The 23815-nt window shown below is 37.2% G+C and overlaps 1 protein-coding gene across 6 annotated transcripts in view; it reads right to left on the reverse strand.

Annotated features, from left to right (window-relative positions):
- The window catches only part of Nek11 (NIMA related kinase 11), a 330359-nt gene that overhangs the window by 154082 nt on the left and 152462 nt on the right, over positions 1-23815 (reverse strand). For all 6 annotated transcript variants that reach the window (XM_047563256.1, XM_047563254.1, XM_047563255.1 and 3 more), the window contains 7 exons: positions 22769-22918; positions 22586-22664; positions 20512-20597; positions 18193-18312; positions 15272-15365; positions 12346-12453; positions 10367-10472 (listed from right to left, as the gene is read on the reverse strand). In XM_047563256.1, the coding sequence (XP_047419212.1) occupies positions 10367-10472; positions 12346-12453; positions 15272-15365; positions 18193-18312; positions 20512-20597; positions 22586-22664; positions 22769-22918 (743 nt within the window). The remainder of the gene's footprint in view (positions 1-10366; positions 10473-12345; positions 12454-15271; positions 15366-18192; positions 18313-20511; positions 20598-22585; positions 22665-22768; positions 22919-23815) is intronic.

Consider the following 23815-nt stretch of genomic DNA (forward strand, 5'->3'; position numbering starts at 1 on the left):
GAAGACTAGCTCTGAGGCTGGGTCTATATATTTACACTACACATATATTCCCACATGTGGACACCAATGCACAGAACAATAAGATGGATTTATGAAGAATCCATCCTGCCATCTCAGAGACAAGTCCACATGGTGAGCTGTAAATGCTGGTCACTTCACAAACATACTTTCCTGCAGTCAGATGTGAAAATAACTGCTTTTATAATAAATCCAATTTATTATACTATTCATACATAGACACACTACAATGAAACATGACAATCATTTTGGATCTTTTTCTAGGATCCAATTTTTCTCTTCTGAGGGTGATTTTAGAAGCAAGAGAAAAAGAGAAGTCAGTGGGAAATGCTGTTAGTCAGGAGTGACAAAAAGCATTAGATACTGCTGCCATGGTTCCTTGCCAGAAAATTTGTTCATTGGTTCATTTTTCTGGAATTGTGTTATTTCACTTCAAAAAATAAGAGTTTGACAAATAATTCTAGGATACTTTCCCACCTACAACAATTAGTGTCTAGTACTGATGTGGCCCTCACTGTCACAAAATGAGACAAAGAAAATCACTACAGAGACTAAAGGAGAAAAATTTAAATGACCATCAAAACCACCTAAAGTCTGACCTAAATACCAAGAAAAATGTCACTCACCTAACAACAACCTGCAAATCTACAGGGAGATTATACAGATACAATCCAGTATAGCTGTATTAGCTTTCTATAGCTACTGCGACAAATTGTCACAAATTTAGTGACTTAGAACAACTCAAAATTATCATAGTTCTGTAGATCAGAAGTCTGATGCTGATCTCTGAGCTAAGACCCTATTGTTCATGGGTACCTTCCTTTCTGGAACCTCCAGGGAGAGTTCGTTTCCTTGTCTTTTCCAGCTTCTAGATGCTATCTGCTTTCTCTGGTTCATGGTCTTTTCCTGCATCTTTGAAGTCAGTAACTGATATTCAGCCAAGTCCTTTCACTTGCCACCTCTCTCCTTTTTTATTTTTATTTTTTATTTTTCCTCTACTGACTTCCTCTTCCCTCTTAAGGACAACTGTGATTACACTGAGCCTGTTCAAAGTATCAGGATAATCTTCCTATCTTAAGGGCAACTGATTTGAAACCCTAGTTCCATCTGCAACCTTAGTTCATTCCCCTTTGCCAGATAGCCTAACATAATTACAGGCTCCAAGGATTAGGATGTGGGCATCTTTGGAGACCACTCTTATGCCTACTATCATAGCTCTTTTTAGCGGTAGAAATGAGGAGTTAAGGTAGATTACAAATATTGCCCTTACAAATATAACCCTACTCAAGGTTATAACCTTGGCAAGGCTTCATAAGACCCCAAAATAGAATTTTACATATACAAGACTGAAAAAGGCGTTTAAGAACCTACTCAAATGTTTCACATATCTTGAAAGTTTTTCTTTTTAGGTTAAATCATAAAATTTAAAGATTGAAAAATACATTGTTTGTTAATCAGTTTTGTGAAATCTTTACGAAGAAATGAGTTTCCTATTTGGTTCAAGATAATGTATTGTGTGGAAAAACAATACAGGGGTTAGTCTGTCTAACTGATACACAGGCCAACAGACCATTCAAGTACACCTTTGGGCTTTGTTAATTACCCTAACCTCAGAGTCAGGTAACTAGAGAGCCAGCCTGCTGTGCTAGCCATCACCGTGCTCACCTCTTTCTGATTCTATCCTTCTTAGGCACAGGGAGGACAGTACTTTCCACGCCCTTGCTGGGTGACCGAACATGACTAGTTTTAGGCAATGAAATTGAGAACAAGTGATTTCCAAGCTAAGGAATTTGTGTGTGAGTGTTCTACCTCCAGCCTATTCCTTCTGCTGCTGTGGGGACACTGAAAGCCACACCCTGAGGTGGTGGTAGTGGAAGAAAGGAGAAACCTGGATCCTTAATCACTGCATTGGGAAAAGTTGCCCTGGAGAGATTTCTTACCCACACAGATCCTGTTATCTAATTCAATAGGTTTATTTGTCATAAAAGCAAGTCTAGCCTGGCCTGACCAATATAATTGAGGAATACCATATTGTATTTTATTGAATCAAAGACACTATCAATTTTTAAGATGCATGATTACATTATGTATCACTGAGAAAAACACTTTCCATAAAATTTGGAATGCCATCTATTTTGAGAAACATCTCAATGTCACAAATGTTCAAGTGAATAAAAATGTATAATTTAGGCTGGACGAAATATACTACATGTCTAATAATAAAAAAAAAATCTAAAACCTTGCTCCATTTTCTAATAAAAATGTCAAATGTAAATGCCAAATTATTAGGTGTACAAATTAAATTATAAATGTGCAATATTTACTGTTTAGTAACAAATATAAATTAATGTTCTCATATAAAACTAATATATTTAGAGATACTGCTTTTACCACTCTGAAATTTCATGGACACCACTGTCTAAACTCCTCACATACTTACAGACACAAGTGTCCTTGTCACTTTTGGCTACTTCGAGTTGTGCAATCCAATTTTTCAGAGTACTTCTAGATGAGACATTGGATATATAGCTGTCCTTAAGCCTGTGTAAAAAACTGTTATTACAAATTTTATTTTTTGTTTCTTAGTCCTTTGGTGCTACTATAACCAGATACTACAGACTAGGTAGCTTATAAAGAACAGAACTTTGTTTCTTACAGTTTCAGAGGCTGGCAAGCCCAGTGTGAAGGCCTTGGCAGGGTTGTTTATCTGGTAAGGGCTTATCTGTGCTTCCAAGATGGCTCCTTCCTGCTGCATCCTCTGGTGGGGGGAGGAACAATCCTCCCATGGCAGAAGGCATAAGAGCCAGAAGGACAAACTACCTCCATCCAGCCTTTTATAAGGACACCTACTCCCATTCATGAGGAAGGTGCCCCAATAATTCTAATCACTCTGTAGTGGTCCTACCTCTTAATATTGTCACAATGACAACACCTGAATCTTAAGAGGGGACACATTCAGAGCATATCAATCTTAAAGTACAGGTACTATTTGAGTGAAGTTTGGATAGGTTTTTTTTTTTTTTTTTAATGTTGTTGTTTATTCTGTTTCTATAATCTCTATAACTAACCATTTTCTATCTTGGTTTTAAAAGTACTTTGCAAACAGCTTGTTAACAAAGACATTCCAGTTTTACAACCCAGGTTAGAGCATGAGTCAGGTGCACAATCATGGTACTCTTAAGGCAGCATGAGGTAGATTATAAGAAAGGAGAAAAACAATTACTATAGTCAAGGAGTTCTAGCGGGAGACATCAGGAAGACTTCAAAGGAAGCCTTTGAGTCAGGTCTTAAAAAATGAGCTAGAGTGATATGGAATCTCAACATAGTTTGATTTGCATTTCTTCAATTACTAAAGATGTTGAACATCTTTTTCATATATTTGTTGATTGACTGTATTTCTTCTTCTGTGAAGTGTCTGTTCAGTTCTTTAGCCCATTTATTGGTTGGGTTATTTGGGGTTTTTTTGGGTGTTAAGTTTTTTGAGTTCTTTATATATCCTAGAGATTAATGCTTTATCTGAGGTGCATGTAGTAAAGATTTTCTCTCATTCTGTAGGCTCTCTCTTCACTCCAGTCAGAATGACAATTATCAAGAATACAAGCAACAATAAATGTTGGTGAGAATATGGAGAAAAAGGTACACTCATACATTGCTAGTGGGAATGCAAATTGGTGCAATCACTCTGGAAAGCAGTATGGAGATTTCTCAGAAAACCTGGAATGGATCCACCTTTTGACCCAGCTATCCCACTCCTTGGTCTATACCCAAAGGACTTAAAATCAGCATACTACAATGATGCAGCCACATTAGTGTTTATAGCAGCTCAATTCACAACAGCTAAAGTATAGAACCAACCTAGGTGCCCTTCAACAGATGAATGGATAAAGATATTGTAGTATATATAGACAATGGAATATTACTCAGCCTTAAAGAAGAATGAAATTATGGCATTTGCTGGTAAATGGATGGAACTGGAGACCATCACGCTATAAGTAAAATAAATGATCCCAAAGAACCAAAGGCTGAATGTTTTCTCTGAGGCTAGGGAAGAATAGAGGTTCTTTGGATTAGGCAGAGGGGAGTAAAGGGAGGGAAGCGGGTATGCAAGTAGGAATGATGGTACAATGAATTGAACATTATTACCCTATGTGCATATATGATTACATGACCTCTGTGACTCTGCACCATGTACAGCCAGAGGAATGAGAAGTTACACTCCATTTGTATATAATGTGCTAAAAGGCATTCTACTGTCATGTATAATTAATTATAACAAATAAAAAAATTAAAAATTAAAAAAGTGAGCTAGATCCAACAAGTGGACAAAAGGTAATAAGCAGTATGTCTGGCTTGGTAATAATAGATCCTATTATCGATTAGCCAGGTAGAGTAACAGTCATCTGGTACATGTTACCTCACTTAAATTTCACAGTAAAATTCTGAGATTGGCAGTACTAACTCCATTTTCTTGATTAAAATACATAAGTTTTAAAACTACAACCAGAGAAATTAAGGTCTTGCTCAAAGTCACAGTGCTAGCATATAGGAAAGTCAAGATATAGACCTAAATTATTCTCATCTCTGAGTCATGTAGCAGCTTAGCTACCTTCGGGCATCATGATGACATTCTCCAGGTATTAAGTGTGTGACTCAGAGCACAACTGTGAAACTTGCACACATGGGAAATAATCAACTGAAGGAAACCCATATCATGGTATGTCCAAAATACTGTCTGAAACACACATTATGCAAAATTTTACTTTATTATAGATGTATTTTATCTCGCCTAAAAGCCACGATTGATGCGTCTTTGTTTGATTCATTCCAAACGTGAACCATCATAGGCCAAGCAAAGCCTCTTAAGAATGCCCTCCAGGGGCTGGGGTTGTGGCTCAGCAGTAGAGCACTTGCCTAACACGTGTAAGGCACTGGGTTCGATCCTCAGAACCACATAAAAATAAATAAATAAGAATACCCTCTGCCCTATAGGTATGGCCCTTAGTTTAACAACTAAGTATAATTTTATTTAGCTAAGGTGTATGGTCCACAGAATCACATACAGCCTTCCCAGGTGAGAAATTTACTTTGAGAGGTACATAGGTACTGATTCTCTCTGTGAATACCTCATATTCTGGGGATTGTCTCTCCCATGATTTCTATTCCATTTTGTGGTTTAGGAGACCACTGTGAAGTGGCTGGTTGGGCAGGTGTTAGTCTGCATCCATTTTAATTTTTCAAATTGGATGTAATCTTTTAAATTTCAGTTACACAACTGTCATGCAGAAGGAACATTCTAAATTATTAAATATGCCTCAGAGTAGAGAATCAGTACATCTTAATTCAATATTAGATTTATTTTAATTATCCTCTAGAACTCAGAAAATCACTGTGAGACTTCAGCAGCCTTTATTCCTGGGTGTCAATATCAGAGTCAGGTAGAAACACTATCTCGTAACACAAATATAACTCAGCTTAATGTGTGACAAATATGAAATAAAACCACCATTGATTTGTGTTTATAAATCCAATCTTGAAGACATCAAAATCTCTGGAGACCATGGAATATCTAGGAATATGGGAAGACCCTGGCATTTGGTCCTGTTTACTGAGGGCTAAAAAGCCGGCAGTTCCACCAGCTTGTTAGGGGCTAGGTTTAGGGCCTGGGCTAGCATTTTTTGTTCTGTTATGCTCAGGCTGCTTAGGTCCTTTATTATTATTTTTGATCAGTTCTTTTTAGTTATATACATGACAGTATAATCAATTTTGATATAATTATTCAAGCATGGAAGATATCTTATTCTAGTTAGGACCCCATTCTTTTAGTTTTGGTATTGGGGATTGAACCCAGGCACACTTAACCTCTGAGCCACATCCCCATCCCTTTTGTGTATTTTATTTAGAGACAGAGTCTTGTTGAGTTGTTTAGGGCCTTGCTAAATTGCTGTTGACTTTAAACTCGTGATTCTCCTGCCACAGCCTCCTGAGCTGCTGGGATTACAAGTGTGTGCCACTGCACCTGGCAAGGATCCTTTTCTTGTGCTTTTCTTGTGGATATACATGATAGTGGGATTCACTGTGATGCTTTCATATATATATATATATATATATATATATATAAATATATATATATATATATATATAAAATACACACACATAGAAAAATTATGTGATTTGTTCTGCTGTCTTTCCTTTTCCCAACCCGTCTCTTCCCTCCATTCTCCATTGTCTAATTGACTAAACTTCTACTCTCTCCCCTACCCCACTATTGCGGGTTACCTTCCACATATTAGAGAAAACATTGGACCTTTAGCTTTTGTGGGCTTGTTTTGCATTTTTAATACTTACGAATAAGACAGCTAAGAATATTTGTGTACAGATCTTCTTGTACATGTTTTCATTTCTTTCAATTAACTACAAGTGGAATTGCCTGTAGTTACGTGAGAGAAATGTTGTTACTTGAGTCAGTCAGCAGAGGTTTTCTTTTTTAAAAATAAAACAATAAAAAAATACCATGTTTGAGTTCAAATCACCTTATTTCCACTTGGAAGTTTAAAAGGAAGAAATAATGTTGTGAGTCACAGGATAGTCCATGAAGGAGTTAAAGAAATGCCATCTTGAAATAATGCCAGATTGGTGTATTGGTAACATCAAGCTGAAATCACTTGAGGAACTGAAACTGCAAGAAAGGCCATTTGAGCTGTCTTTCCCTAGATGCAGGAAGCCATAAAGATTCTTTTGGGAGCAATATGCTTCACATGCCAAGGTTGGAAAATAGCCTTGATCATTAGAGACTGATAATTGGGGCTGCAACAAACCTAAGGAAATAAACTGTTAGAAGTAATCCTTATCTTCCGCTAGCTTTTATATCACTCCCATATATATCACAGTAACATCCTTAGAATTTACTACTCAAGTTCAGACATCCACATGTCCTGTCATTCCTTCACAAATTTATTGCTTTTTGTCCAAAAGTATAAAAGCACCATGTCTTGTCATTTATTTGGACTTCGCTCTCTTGTGAAGATCTCTGTGTACATGAAAAACAATAAAACTTTATGCTTTAATCTTATTAATCAGTTTTTATATTAATTAGGTTCCTTGATTCAGTCAAAGATCCCACAGAAGAACTAAGGGACAGAAGAGGGGATTTCTCTCTTCCCTACACCCACAACAGAAAAGGGCATGTGGATTTCCTACACACAAGCAAAGTATAAACCCCCTGAGGTCGGAGTTTTCTCCAAGTACTAAAGGGAGGCTCAGGACTTGCTCCAGGAACAGATGAAAGGGAAATTAAGAGGTGGTCGCAGGTCAGGATGTAGGTAGGCATGTAAGGCCTACTCCCCTGCAGCCTTTATGCCTTTCAGTTGTGGGTTAAGGGATTAAGGAATAGGTTGGGCAAAAGGATTATGTCCTGGGCAGGTCCAAGCTCATGAATCTCAGGCTATTTCAACTTTGCAAAAAACACTTGCAAGTCAGAGCTGCTGAAAATAAGACCAGAGTGCAAGGAAAGACTTTTAAAAAATTTATTTGCAAGAAATTATCAGTATTAAATATAAGTAATTACACAAAAATAATTTCTTTAACACTCTAGATGTACTTATTCATTTGAGTATAATAACTTTGGTAACCATAACTTTGGCTAGATGAAATCAGTTATAGCCAACTAAATGCACATCAAATGTAAATAGTGGGCTGAACTTGCCTTCTTTTTCTGCAACTAACTTCATGCATTCCAAAGGGATATTTCCAGCTCAACATCGAAAAATGATTAAATATTTGGTAAAGGAGTTTTAAAAAATAATTGGTAATTTTACTTAATTTTACTTTGTATATACATGCTAGATTAAAAAAATAAACCAAAACTTCCTCTGGGTGCTGAAAGTTGGTGCCAAATCTTCTAAAAAGCAAAGAGATTTGGGAAAATAATTAACCACTTAATCAATCTAATGTTTCAAAAGTTCATGATGCAGCTATGTGATTGACAATTGTCTGATAGTTGCTCACCATTCGAATGAACTATCAAACCCAAAGGCTGCATTTTCACAGATCCAAGTCTCCCTTCCAACTTAATGTTTAAGAAAAAAATGCATTTAGAAAATGTGAGTTTACAGAGAAGAAAAAATAGGGAAAATTCTTAAAGTATTTTACAAGACATCTGACCAACTACTTTTTTGTTTGTTTTATGTTTGGAATTTTGTTTATCTTACAGCTTATTACAGTGATCTAAGTAGTGTTTCCTTGTAGCATAAATAAGGTAGCCAAGGAAATAGATGTGATCATTTCCAGTTTGGCTGGTAAATGAACGTGTTGTCTACCATAATGAAACCTGATGATAAAAGACAAAATGAGAAGTAAGGAGGACATCCGTTCAGGTCTCCCTGTAGCAACGGAGCCTGTGGTCAGAGGTAGCTTAGGAGTAATTTATCCACTACACTTCACAAAAATTAGCATAGAGCCATACAACAAAGACTTTCTACCTTTTAAAAGTCCAATTCACTTATCATGCTTGACTGTTTCTCATAAATCTATTGCTCCTACCCATCACTTTGAGGAAAATGGAAGGGGCGGATGCAATAAAAAACAGGAGCTCTATGGTCCTTGTGAAAACTGTCTTAGTCTTCTCATCTCTGAAATGCATTAATAGGTACTTTTTCCTATTTGAATTCAGGAGGATAAGCCCTAAGTTTTGATCGTAGACTACTCATTCGATATACTGTCCTGGGACAATGGCATTTCCCTACAGCACAGCACAAGTCACCCATATCAGATGCTAAACAAAATGGCCTAACTTTCTCAGTTCTTTATTATTAGAAAGAAGGGTCCATGGAATATTCCTATACTTCCAAATTTCACTTTTGGGAACTAACAAACAATATATTAAAGAAATACCTAAGAAAAGCTTAACCCAAGTCCACCTCATGTACATATTTATTTGTCAATGATATCTGTTTCAAAATGCTGCTGCAGCACCACTGTTAAAAACTGACCTTAAAAGCTTTGTTAGTCTGTATTTAGGTGCGAGTCTCCACACAGCTGAAGGAGGTAGCACAAGCTCTAAGAGCTCTATCAGGAGAATCTCAAGTGCAAATTTGGGCTGGAATGACCAAACAATACAAGCTTCACTATCCTTATTCTCAATTTGAGAAGAAAATAACCTACTGCCCAAGAGAGTTGTTGTATCACTATGCAATCATGTGGGTGCACTTGGCAGAACTCCAACTACAGGGAGTGCAACTGGCCCAGGACCTCCTACTGTGCTCTGAAATCCTCCACATTCTCTCAGAAGCTACCATTCCTCCCCAAAGAGGACAGCTAGACTCCAGTGGATGTCTTTGCTTGAGGACTTTGTAATGCCTTGTGACCTCTGGCTCAGAGCAGAGAGTACACTTCCACCAAGCCTTCTCTCTTTAGTTGGAATAAGACTTTAATCATAGCTGACAGTGTCTGACAGTCTCCCAGCCTCTCTTAGATGCTTTCCTATTACCTTTCATGCAGGTATTTTCCCTAAAAATAACCATGCATTTTAGTCCTATCTTGGTATCTGCCTCCCAGAGGTCTAGACTAATATATTATTCATTCATTTATTGGTTGTTCACTCAAGAAATCGAATGCCTATGTTTCTGGCACTTTATTCTAGGCAACAGGAAAAGTGGTGAGCAAGACTGGGAAGACCCACACATTTATAAACTCCCTACAAAGTGTCATAACTGCTTTTCTTTCTTCAGTTCCTCATGTGTGCTGAGTATTTTTATGCCTCATCTCATTTGTTCTTTACAATAACTCTGAAAAGAGATGTTATTATTCTTGTTTCATGGATAAAGAAACTAAGACCTGGAAGAATAAGTCGCCAGGGGCCTCCCTGATAAGGCTAGCTTTTTTACTCCAAAATCTATGCTTTTAGGTGACAATGTATATCATCCAGTTGGGTTACAGCTCTAAGTACTTTTATTTTCTAGCAATCATTGTCCATCTGAATAGTTGATTTCCACGTATGGTTTCATTTCTTCAATTTATATTTATAAGGGCCAGGGGAATAATCTACAGGAGAGGGAAACAACCCTTCAGAGTCAGCAGTCACAGTCAGACCTACACTGTTTCAAACTCAGGTCAATGATGACAGCGTATAACCCATTCAGAAGTGGTCCCCCACCAGGTTTCCACTTCACTACTACAAAGAAGATAGAAAGGACAGAAAAATGCCTGGTTAGTCTGTTTTTCATCCTGATCATGGCCCATTGCTGGCAAGCTGATGGCAAGAGGTCACAAATATTCAAAGCTTCTCTCAGAGGTTGGCAAGGCCCATTGCAGGCAGCCAAGCACCCTGACGACAGCTGATGCAAACACATACCATGATGTTCAAGGTTGGCTATGACATCTTCAATATTTGAGTCAAGGTCCAGGGAAGGAATAGGCTCAGACTCAGGCAGGTTGTCTGAAGTTGGTTCATCTAATTCCTTGTGGGAGGAAATTGATAATTCATGAGAAGTTGACAGAAATAGCACTACTACAAACGAAGTCATATTCTTGTTTAGAAAGCTATTTGGAAAAAAACACCTACCAATCCTCTCCCTTAAATGTAATAACATTTTCAAACTTTAAGATATTAACTTGGATTAAGAGAAACAGTCCTGAATCAATGAGACAGGTGGCCTTGGGCAGAACATTTAACCTTCATGGCCTGTTTGAGGGCCATGGCAAGGTGGGTCAAACGGGATGCCCAGGGTAAAAAAATTAAAGGCACTAACATTCAGGTTCAGGCAAGGGCAGGCTCCCTTGGGAGCAATGCTTTCTTCTATTTTGCACCCAGGGTACCCCACCTTTGTCATCCCTGCCCTGCTCAGTTTTTACATCCCCAAATTAAAAAGCATTGCATTGGCTTCAATGACTTCCAAGTTCTTGTCTAGCTTTAAAAACTCCACGATTCTATGAATTATAATTTTCTAAAAGCAAAAATCTAAGAGACCACTTACAATTCCTACTTTAAAAAAAAAGGGCAAACTTCACAAACAGGTATTTCAGCAAATCACTGTGTCCTTTGGTCCCTCAGTTTTGAGTATATGTGTTTACAATCTAGAATAGATGGTAAATGGATGTGGAACTATTCTAAGAGTATCTTTTTATTAAGAAGGAAATTAAAAGGAAAAACTAATTTTTATGTTTTTTTGTTTGTTTGTTTGTTGTGCTAGGAAATGAGCCCAAGGTCTGTATGCCAGGCCAGCACTCTACCACTGAGCCACATAACCAGTCCTAATCTTAAATCAATAAGTAAAAAATGAAGATATGCCACACTGTGGTGTAGCACTTGTGAGAATATGGTCATAAAAATGTTATTTAAAAGTTCATTTTCTGTACTATAGACTAATTATTTCAGGAAGGACAATTGATTCCAAATTCAAAGGATCACTGATGGTACACAGAGATCTTCAAGAACAAAGAGTAGAGATTGCACAAAATGTGATTTTACATGTGCTTCAGCAGTTATTTGAAAATAAGTACTTGGACTCGCAAGTGACTTAGATTTGCTAAGGTTCTCTTTGAAGAGAACAGATAGAATTGTTAAAATTGCTTCTTGCAATAAAGAAGGACTTGATCTGATCTTTGATCCCCATTACCACTCCATGCATGATGGAGATCAGTCTGCCACATACTTTTCACAGAAACCCAGCCTCGGCACCAGCACACTATATGTACCACAGGATAAGAGACAAATGGGGCTTGTCTTGTATATTATGGTATATAGTTGTTTTTAAGCTACCATCCTTTAAAGAAATGGTGCCTAATATATTCTACATTCAACTGTGCTTCAAGATTTCAAAGCCCAAATTCAGTCAAGCAGAAATTACCTGCCAAAGTAAAAAAATGTTGTCAGTTAGGGTCTGAAAAACAAAGCAAGTCACTCTCTCAAATGCTTCAAAGAATTTTTATAACATATGACATAGTGAGTCCATTCACTCTCATAACTCTGATTCTCTCCTACAACTGCTTCTGAAATAAAAAGGGGCCTCCTTCAGCCAGTCAAGAGAGAAGGAAGAAAGAATTGAGAAGACAGTCCCCAATGAGATTAGGAAGAAATTAAATTGTAAATATGTGTAGAGGCAAGGGGAAGAAAAGCACTCAAAGATAGGAGCATTTTTCTCTTCTTCACATTTTTCTTTAGCCTCTCACATCTGATTAATCCATTTTCTTTCTAATACTTTATTTCATCTTTTTCAGTTCAACAATGTACAATGTTTAAAACCCTTCAGGCCCCTCCGCAAAGTGTTTGACTTTGGTTTTCTTCCTCCTTTGTTATGTCATTCTTATGTCTGTGAATGTGATTAAACTTGCCTCTCCCCTGCCTGGCTGTCTCTCTCCATCCTTCTCCTGGGGTGAACAAGAAAGTCTTCTCTCAAGTTGCTCCTCCTTTTCTTCTGTTTCCATTAAAGGTTTTTTTTCCTAAAGAGAGTATAAGATCTGTTCATTGGAGGCCTTTCCAGGTCTTCCTTCCTCTGGAGGTAAACAACTACTTTCAGGAGCCCTATTTTCTGTCCATAATTAGAGTATGGTCTTGGGCCAGCAGCCTTGGAACCGGCAGGGTGCTTGTTAGAAATGCAACATTCCAGTCACCCTGCAACCCCAGACCAAATGAATCAAATCTGTATTTTAACAAGATCCATAGGGCTCTCAGGTACATTTTAAATTTTGAGAAGTGTTGCTATAATCCGTAGGAATTTGGGCAAGAGTCAGTTGATTGTGGAGATCGAAGGTCAGAAGGTTTTCCTGAAGAGGAGGTGGACATTTGGAAGAGAGAAGGTGGGATGCTAATAATAGGCCAGAGGAAAATGGCTGATGCAATAGCACAAAAGAGAGCAGGGCCATTTGTGTACAATGTGTCAAAATGCATTTTACTGTCATGTATAACCAATTAGAACAAATAAAAAAGACTGGGGGGCGGGAGAGAGAGAGAGAGAGAGAGAGAGAGAATGTGTGTGTATGCAGGGAGCCTAGATGTATTGAGCATCCATGCAGGGCTGAGCCAGCTTGGAAGAGGACATAATCTGCAAGGAAAATAGATGTAAGATTCTCACATCTACCAGGAGCATTTTCTGCTCCCATCAATACATAACATCAATACATAAACTAGGACGCATGCCTCTGGAAAGCTCAGGTCCAGAGATGTTGGTAACATTAAACCTTAGAAAATCAAAGAATGAACTAAAATCTCTGGCCAGAGCAACACTGGGTACTTCCCTACCTTCTCCCTTTGCTTACTGCTGATAGAAAGAGCATGGAATTGAGAATGCATGAGGAAATTGTGATTTTTGTAAAATCTTCTCTTTGTCTCATTTGTGCCAATATCTGGATGTTTTGTCTAGCTCTCATGTTCTGTGGGATAACATATGGATAACAAAATCTCCTGAGATTCTGCCTGCCATATGGTCTCAGAGTTATCTTTAGTCTTCAGGACACCCAGAGGATTCTGATATATAGGGGGATGGGAGGACATGAAACCAGATAACATATTTATAATACTGATAATAATTATATCAGAGAAAAAAGAACACAAAATTATAATCTTGAAGGGTCAAAGAAGAAAAGCAAAAAGTAACTTATCAGACAATAACATTTAAGATCATACTTGAAAATACACTTTATGTGCGATACAGTAACTTCAGAAATAAAGTCATTTAGTTCATAAAACAAAATATAACTAAGTATACAGTTCTCAATTTCCAATCTTAGTGGGAAAGTCTCTTAGCATCAGGGGTCCCTGAGCATTCCAGAAAAAAGCAACCCAATTTCTGTCCAGAACAAGTAGTTTATGCACATTAACAAACACAGAGTCCTTATAATCCTGCCAGCCTCCTTGTTTGGATCTATGGGAACGTGCAGTTCTCAGTCTCAGAATAAGGGACAAAGAGCCACCTCCACAGGTTCTCCTTGCAGGGCCCACAGAGTAAGAGGAGTTGAAGGAAGGTTCCAGGTTTTCAGAGGGCTTGACTCCTCCCAACATGGTGGCATCAAGTAGGGATCTATCCCTGCTGCTGGTCTCTGGTCCTTTCAGCCAACAATTTCTCCACTAACTAGGGTCTATAACCTCATCTCCCAACTTTCTGGGACCTGCAACAGATTCCACAGCGGGATTCACTTAACGGAGGTACCAGATAGGTGGAGAAGCAGAGTGGGACTGAGCATGTATTACTGGCATTTCCACATCATCTGCTAAACAGAAGGAGATTGTGAGCTCAGAGGAGGCTCTGTCTCCTATTTGGTCCAATATTGAATTTTCAAAACTTTAAAGCCTCTAGAACCCCTAAATATTTGAGAAAGGTAGTTCACTGGCAGTTCTCCTCCTCAGAAGGGCAGAAAATAAGTATTCCTAGGCCTGACTAGCTGAGAGTGAGCTCAGCTAAGGGCTCTTGAAGGTCCCAGGGTTTGGGGCCCTCTCATAATTGCACTACAGCAGAATTAGCATCCTTAGGGTTCAAAGGCTTGTCCTACAGCCTCTGAGGGAGGTTGGTTCTTCCTGTGACAGGTAAGACTCACTTTGACACACAAGTCAAGGGATCTCCACTGAATGAAGAACGAGAAACATCTCTGCCCCAAATTGTTTTTACCAGAAGAGCTATGAGGTGGGTGTTGATGTTGATTAACCAAATACAGCCTCGTAAAGACTACCTTGAGTATCAGAGCTACCCCAAAGCCTATGGAGATATTTTCCACCATTAGTGAAAATGGTATTTGCTATTCAAAGATTTGGAAGACAGAGGATATGAATTTGGGATCCATTTCATGTAAACCTGCAAACTTGTTTATTAACAGTAGTTCTTCAGAGTTTGAATGAAGTCATTAACACAATGTATATGATATAAGTGGGAGAGAGATAATAAAAAGAATAAAAGTAAGATCAATGGACTAAAGAGGTAAGACATCAACATGGGTGGAATTAAAAATTAAATATACATGTATTCTACTATTTAGTTATTTAGCCCATCAACTGTATATTCAGTGCTAATCCTTTATATAATACACAGTAGGCACTCAATATGTGATGGATGCATCACCTGATCCACCTCTAAATGCAGCTGCTTTGAGTTAGTGTTCTCACCAATTGACGGCCTACATTCTAGAGTCCTCCCTGGAATTGGGCAAAGTTGGTCTTGGGTGCTTTTGTTTTCTACCCTGTCCATTTCCTATGCAACTACCTGCAGGAATCTGTAGAATCTGAAGCAAGAAAGAGTTTTATATAAAATTTAAAATAAGAGGTACTTACATGAAGCACATTGATACTCAGCTGCTGAAAGTTCCGAGATCTCAATTCTTGCATTCGTTTGTTATTCTCTTCGTACTTGTCTTCCACGATCTTTCTGCAAATTTAAAGTGAGCATACAAAAGTAACTCAAATTGCCAAAACTGTATCTTATCTACAGACAAGTAATCCCTGTTTAGGGATTATGGGTGGACTAGGCTGTTAGGAAGCCAGGTCATCTGGTCTCTCACTGGGAAAGTGGTATGCTGTGCAGCATACCACACGGGATACTCTGGCTCCTTATTCATTCTTAGAAATTCTCAAATGCAGCAGAAGGAGAAGACAATTCACCCCTGTGCATCCTGAATATGATGATGGGGTATCCTCGGTGCCTGACACATACTAACAACACAAAAAATGCTTTCAGGGTGAACCAACACACAGGAAAAAGAGTTACATATCAAAGAATTTATGAAAAAATATATAGGCATCACTGTGGAAGAAAACTTTCTTCTACAGACAAATTTTGTTTCCTTACTTTGTTTTATTTTTTTTGTTTCCAACTGGGTGAGTTGATTTTAATAGATCTGCTACTAGAACAAAGATTTAAGTTCTTATGATTAGTTGTATGTATGCTAATTTATACTTAGATATTTTTGACAAGTCACTAAACATCCTACCAAATTCTCATGTCTATAAAATAGATACATTACAACCCTTCTGACATCAGTCATTTTCTTGCTAAAAACACGTTCCTTCTTTTATCCTAGAAATAAAGATCAAAATTCCAATACAATTCATTCATAAAATAAAAAAACAAATCTTATGTAAACACTATCACTTTTAAATGTGAAAATATTAGTGCATCAATTGGAAGATTTATGACTTTTGTTTGTCTATAAAATTGTTTTAATCTGAATAATTTGTAATATGCATGTAAATTATTAAGTCTGCCTTTTTAATCCATCCCTATCAGAGATATCCTCAACCATTGACATGAATCATGGTACTGTGAAGATACTAACATTTCTTAAGTATTAGAAACAAATTTGGGACTAAGAGTTGATATAATGGCTCAAGGAATTTGTGTGAATATATTTTCCAAGTAAAACCCACGCTCGGTGCTATAGCAGTTTATAGAAACAAACTAGTATTGGCTCCTATGTACATATCTTCCCAACTGAACTTTCAGTAAAAGGTAGCTAAAATTGGCCATGGTAGAAATATTTACAACACAGGAATAAACAAGCAAGTCAGCTAACTCTAAACCTAGAGCTGGTTGTTAAATGTTTACCAGCATATCACTGTGCTTTGAAGCAAATCTTTCTCCACATATATTAAAGTAAGCATGCATTAAGGGAAAATAGTCTCATAGATTCTTATTTGGTTCATCACAATATTCTTTCTAAGTACAAGGATATCTCTAAATCATGTTCCAGGTGTGTAAACATGGTCACAGAGTAAGCAGATCTGCTATTTGGAATTTTTCTATCCTTCTGGTTCTTGGTTGGGATTTCTAAGTTACCAAAGAGTAGGCAAAGGAAGACAGAAGAAAAATTAGAAAATTGGATAACCTATGAACTGAAGTCTTTGAGAAATGGAGAGTCCAGGGCTCTTTGATATTCTACTCTTTAGACATATATCTTTTTTCAGTTTTAATAAGGTTTAATTGACAGATAAAATAGTTTATATTTATAGTATACATCATGATGTTTTGATATACATATATATTGTTAAAATGATTAGAACAAGTTAATTAACATTCATCACTTCACGTACTTTTTATGGTGGAAACATTTAAGATCTATCACTGGGCAATTTTCAAATCTATAATATCTTATTAATAGTCACTTATTATTAGATCTCTAGAAATCATTCTTCCTAGCTGAATGTAACTTTTACCTTTTGCTTAAATCTCATCCGTGCCCCTTGCCCCTGGTAACTACGTTTTCTACCCTCACAAGTTCCATATTTTTAGATTTCATATATAAGTGAGCTCATGAAGTATTTGTCTTTCTATGGCTAGCTTACTTCACTTAGCCTAATATCCTCCAGATTCATCCAGGTTGGTACAATTGATGGGATTTCCTTCTTTTGTTTAGTTTACTCTCTGAAGAGAATTCTGTTGTATGAACATACCACATTTTTCTTTGATTCCAAATTTGGGCTACTGTGAATAATGCTGCAGTGAACATGGGGATGTGGATCTGTTCAATATTTGATTTCATTTCCTTTGAATATAAACTCAGAAGTACATTTGTGAGATCATGTGGAAGTTCTATTTTCAAATTTTTAGGGAAACTCCATACTGCTTTCCATAATAACTTTACAAGTTTACATTTCTACAAAAAGAGTACAAGGGTTCCCTTTTCTCCACACCCCAGCCAATGCTTGAAATTATACTTTTTCATATAAGTACTCTAATTACCAGCAGCACTGCTCTGAACACAGACTTTCCTAAAGGCTTCGTTTGACAGACCAGAGCTGATTCCATTTTACTGCCTTCTGAAAGCTAATACTTTCCTGCCAGCAAAATCTTCTCCCTGTAGATCAGCTAGGTCTCCTGGTAGAAGAAACATAGCAAGCACCTAGGGGATGAGATTAAAAGAGCAAAGGCTTCTTTTTGGTCTGTTGCATGAGTTTGTGTAGAAGGTATAAGCACCAATGAGGTTTCACTTAAGAGAATGACCCTATTTTCATCACTAATAAATTCCCTAATTTTCAATCTTTCTCTATACTCAAGACTGAAAGCCTGATATATATTGCACCTGCCATCAATTTAAGATTCAATCATCTCTTGACTGAATGAGTAAATGAATAAACAAATAAATATGTAATCATAAGCATTCTGGTTTCTTGATTTTTTTTTCTTCTCTTCTGTGAATTCCTTCATAGCCCTCGAGGTAGCACTGGAGGCATAGGGTACCAGAGGAAAGGCGGCTTACTTCAGCTTCCTGGCTTTCTCATCAGCTGCCTGGAGCTTCCTCAGTCGCATCCTTTCTCTTGGTGTCATTTTCTGCACTTCAGACAGTGCCCGCAGAGTCTGCAGGTGGATCTTTTTTTGCCTATAAATCATAAAGATTCCCCACATACTGACGCACTCAGAATAATTAAACAAATATTTTATAGAAGTATCATTACACTACTGAGAGAGCAAAAGCATCTCAAGACAGGTCAGGTGAAAACTAATAAACTTTGAATAGGTAACGAGCCAACAAGGACTATAGTTAATTGGCAATATTTTTCAATTAGATTTTTGTATAAAAGGAAATTCTGCTCATTTCATTGCTGGTTTTCACAATGTAAGACAAATTAGGATTGTGGTCATTAGGGAGCAAAAAGACTGTCAGAGTAACTCAACCATGTGTATAGTATACAGTCTTTGGGTTAAGCATGGTTTGAATCCCACCTCCATGACTCATTAGCTCTGTAGCCTGGAATGAGAAACGGAATCTCAGTTTTCTCAGCTGTAAAGAATGGTATCATGAGATTATGTATGCACAATATTGGTACCTAAAATGTATTCCAAAATGGTGGTATCATAATAGGTGTATTTTCCTGAGTGTGACTTATACTAGTGCTTAATCACACAAGTTAATAACTTAACCTGGGTTCATATCATACCTCCCGACTTACATTTTATGTGCTCTTGGGCAAGTTACTTAACCTGTGACTATAAAAAAAATACTACCTGCTTCATAGGGTTTTCCTGCATTTAAATGAATCAGTTCATGTAAAGGAAGTCTACCAAATACCAGAGCTGAGTATATGGTTATTAACCACCAAAATGTTAGATAGTATTATTACTTAAGAATCTTTTTCTTCAATTAAAGGAATGTGTTCACATTAATCAAGTATTAAAAGGTCTACAAGCACATTCTCAATGTTATCTGCTTCTGTTCCTGACCTGGTTAGGGACCAATATCACAGAACACCTTTTGCACTTCTCTTTCCTTAAGTACCACTAACAGAAAATTGTAATGATTTTTGTAGGCATTGTCATCCCTCTGTATTATCATCCAGACAGAGTCACCAAGGGAAGTTCAATTCTTCAGGAATATACATACCCAATTTTCTAAAACCAAACAGATTTCCTTAAAAGATCTGTCAAGCCATAGATCTTGAAAATACAAGTGACTGATTGAAATCAATATTTCACAATGTGAAATATCCTCTAAATAATTGAATTCTAGCACACTGTTAATTGTAACTAGGGTCAGGCAAAGAGTCATAACTGCAGTGCAAAATGATAACTAAAATTAGTTCCATATTTTAAAAACAAGATATCTAGTACTCTCACATTTCCAGTTAATAAAATAAAATTTGAAATTCCAACCTTTCTTGAAAGAATAGCTAGTAGTTCAACAAAACAAGGTTATTAGGAGCAATGCTTAAAAATTTGCCCCCTGAGGCACAGTGTACTTCCTCTGGAGATCATGCAAGACACAAAGATTGGATACCTTTGGTGGATAATTTCCTTAGCTTGAATGCGAGGAGGGAAAGGAAACATGGTGTAGTTAAGAAACCACAGGGTTAGGTGTTTGAGAAATACAGCTGGCTATCTGGTCTTGAAGATCAAACTATTTAGGGCCCCTGGTCTCCCCCTACTGCCTTGTATACGGCCAAGGAGTGACTGCTCTGCTCTGTGGGTCTTTATAATATTAAATAAAGCTCTTTTGGCAAAATTATAGATTTAGTCTTTAAAAGCAGTGGTCCCCATTGTGCAGTGCACTGCACGCACAGTCACACATGGTTATTCTGAAGTAACTTACTATTCAAGGTTTTTGCAAGTGATAGCACAAAAATTTTGAATGAGGATGAAGAGAAGTTAGGCCAGGAAATAATTAAGATTCTTTGGAAGACATGCTTTTCTAGTTCTTATATAAGAGGATATATACTTCTTCTGCCAGTTCACATTAAACAAGGTGTGAAAGCCACTTATACTTATGATGGAAGGCTCATTAGCATAAATATTACTAAATGTTTGCAATATTAATTTCTCTGTACACTTACAAGGCAACTGTAGAGCTACCCTGCAGATCTGTAAGTTGTGTAGTGGTTTAAACTTTTATGATTTCAATTGCTACCACCTGGGGCAAATGGCTTTGGAATGCTACATTACTGAGGTTCCTTAATTCCCCGGCAAGACTTAAGTGAATTCTAGGATGCTCCATGCAGTCAGTTTAGTACTAATAGATTTTTAAAGACAAATGCATTTAACGTTTATGCTGAATGGGCTTTTGAAAAACAAAGCAATTACTTACATGGCATTAATTATATGGGCAGCCTCCTTCTGACAATCCAAATCCTTGTCTTCCAGAGTTTTTTCAGAATACATACACATCAGGTGCTGAAAAAAAGAACAACCCTGGCAAACCTAAAGATTCCTCTTCAGTAATGAAAGGAATGAAAGGGCATAAAACTACTTTTTCTGATTCGGGGTATTATTGACTCTGGCAGGGAGATTGAAAAAGGCTATGGTAACTATTTTTCCCTCTAAAAAGGGTTATATAAAATTACATGGTAGCTCATGTGAGCAGATCCTACAGGGTCAGGCTCCTGCCTACCTCTCCAACCTCACCTTGCACGGTTTGCTCTCTTACTCCTCCTCACCACCACCGCAGGCCTTCTCTCAGCTCCAAGAATACTCACACTTTTTCAATCTCCCAGCCTGGAATGAACAATATCTATACTTCTCAGGCCAGAACTAGGGTTAGGCAAATGAGGCACTCACTTTAAGTACAAAATCTAAGTGGGCATCAAAAAACACTCTGACCACAGAAATAATACTTTAATACAATACTATTTTAAAAATCAAAATTAAAGTTAAAAAGCTGTGAAGAACACAATATCAAGTGTTTAAATAAAGACATGATCCAATACTGAACTTGCCCAAATCCATTTCCTTGCTTTGCCCTAATCCTGGTTCTGTTGATCTGTTGTTTAAACTTTAAATATTCTGTTACCAGGAATTATTAGTACTAATTTGGATTTTAGATTATTGCAATAACATATGATTTATCTTGATTGAGTTTTTTGTGTCCTCTTAAGTTTTGCTCCAGGGTAGCTACCTCACTTGCCTCACTCTAGTCTTGGCAGATCCCCTGGGATCTCATGGCACCCTTAGCTAGCACTGAAGTCCCTTTGACAGAGGACAACCGGCAGCCTGCTATGACTGCACATAGGGAGAACTGGAAGTGCCCAGGGACTTAAACCTTCCTCTCCATGTTTTCCTTAGCTTCCCCTGGAGGCATGTGTTTGCATTAAGAACCTTCCCTTCTATGTTCACCTTCCAGGAGCACAATCTAATTTAGGGCTTTTGCACCAGCTGTTCCCTATGATTCAAACTGTTCTTTACGTTGTTCTGGCTGCTTCTCCCATGCTCACAGGTGTTGAAATGGTACCTACTCCTTCTTCGACTACCAAAGCCCCTCCCCGTATCTCACTTTTTATAGCATCCTGTTGACTTTCTTCCTAGTGCTTGTGATCATTTATTTGCCTACTTTTCCTTGGCCATTGGGTTCTCTCACTAGCAGTCAAGCTTCAAAAGAACGGGAACCATACCCATCCCTTTCATTTAGTCTCCCCAATGTCAGCACAGTGCCTGGCACTCATGAGTGAGTACACATCATCACCACCTTTGTTTCCTCTGGATTTAGAACTTGGTCCACTGACGAGAAGATATGCACACTTTGGAAGGTGGATATGCACATTTTGGAATGTGGACAACTGTTTTGTGGTTCTTACTAAAGCTTTTCATGAAATCAGAAGAAACCTGCCTGAGGGAGTTAGTATTGAAAAGGCCTGAGAAGCTAAAAGAAAAGAAAAGAGCCCTCAGGGAGGGAACTATTTGCTTCTTTCTCACCACCAGAGGCAGATCTTCTATATCAAATTTTCTAACCCACAGGAAAACAAAATGAACTCACTTAATAAATAAAAAAAATACTACTGAGTTACATGTAATATAGAGTGGAATAATAAATGCTCAAAGAAAATCCCAAACTTTAGCATCCTTATTGGTACATTCTTGTCCTAGTAGGGATAAAATTCCAATGTGTTGAGGTAACATCTGTCAATTTAAGAACCATACGGTGGATGCTGAGATCAGGCACAAAATGAAAGCTCCAACATCCCATTTCCAGGAACATCTGGGAACTAAAGTTGATGTACAATTGCAAACAGACTGTCTTGAGTAGCTTCTTTTTAATCATCTTCTTTTTAATCTGTTCCTCCTTTCTGTTTCTTAATGCATCTTATTTCCATGGCATATTCTTAAGTCATAGAATGTATATGTAAATGCTAATGCATGTTTCCCAGTATCCCTTTCATTTTAAATACCTGTAGCTGTTCAGCAATGTAAGGGTTTTTTAAAATTTCTATAGCAGATGGTCTCAATGAAGGACTCTTGTTCAACATGCTGTAATGTTCAAAAAGAATATTATTTTTCAAATGAACTAAAGCATAAGTTCATTTAAACAAAATAATAATTTGATTTTTTTGGCAACAGATTTCTTTCCATACCTTTCCATGATGGTATTTAGTTCTCTTGGATATCTCTCAGGGAGGGAAGGTGTGTTGCCCTCAACAATTTTTAAAACAATGGCCAAGAAATTGGAGCCAGTGAATGCATGATCCATACAACACATCTCATATAAAATACATGCCAGTGACCTGAAGAAAAAAAAAATCAAAGAATTTAAGTATTTAAATATGCCCTATTTTAAATGTGCTCATCATCATGAAACCTCAGAGGTACTGGGGTATTGACTGTGAAACACTAACATACATTTCAGTTGTTTGTTTTAAAATTGCAGTTTCAAAGTGTTATTCTCCTATCTAAACAATGTTTCCCCATCAAAAAAAATTAGGAGAAGAAAGAAAGAAAAAGAAATTTTTAAAAAGTACAAAAATAAAGGACAACTAAGTCTGAATGAGTGCTTTTTCCAAAGGAGAATAAACAAACTGACAGAAAGTGCCTACAAATATTTGGTCAATGTACTAAGAAATTTTTGAATTAGACTCTGTGTAGGAAAAATAAAATAAAGCTAAATATTATCTTCCTAAGGCAGTTTTGTTAATATTATGTATGCAAAATAAAATTTTAATTTATCAGCCTAACCTTCCCTTTACAGCATATCCATGCATTTTGATAAGGAAACTAGCATTCCTTATTAGTTTTCTGAATATAATCCATTTGCAAGTACAGTGGCAGAGTAGTTATTTGCAGCTCACATTAAAATGTATAATTCTCCCTTAGGGAGTATGAAACAATATTAAAATTCTAGATCAATCTAACACTGATTTGGATTAGCCATGCAAATCAGCATCTTCTAAACCAGCAGAAAAATATTTTCAAAAGCTCTACATCATAAAGAAAACTAAGGGGTAAATTCATCCCTGAATTTAGTTTTAAGAAATAACTGAGCCAGACACAGTAGCACCCGCCTGTAATCCAAGTAGCTCAGGAGGTTAAGGTAGGAGGATTGTGAGTTTACTAAGTCAGCCTCAGCAATTTAGCAAGGCCCTAAGCAACTCAGTAAGATCTTGTCTCTAAATAAAACATTAAAA

Source organism: Sciurus carolinensis, chromosome 9 (assembly GCF_902686445.1).
Source record: "Sciurus carolinensis chromosome 9, mSciCar1.2, whole genome shotgun sequence".
NCBI lineage: Eukaryota > Metazoa > Chordata > Mammalia > Rodentia > Sciuridae > Sciurus > Sciurus carolinensis.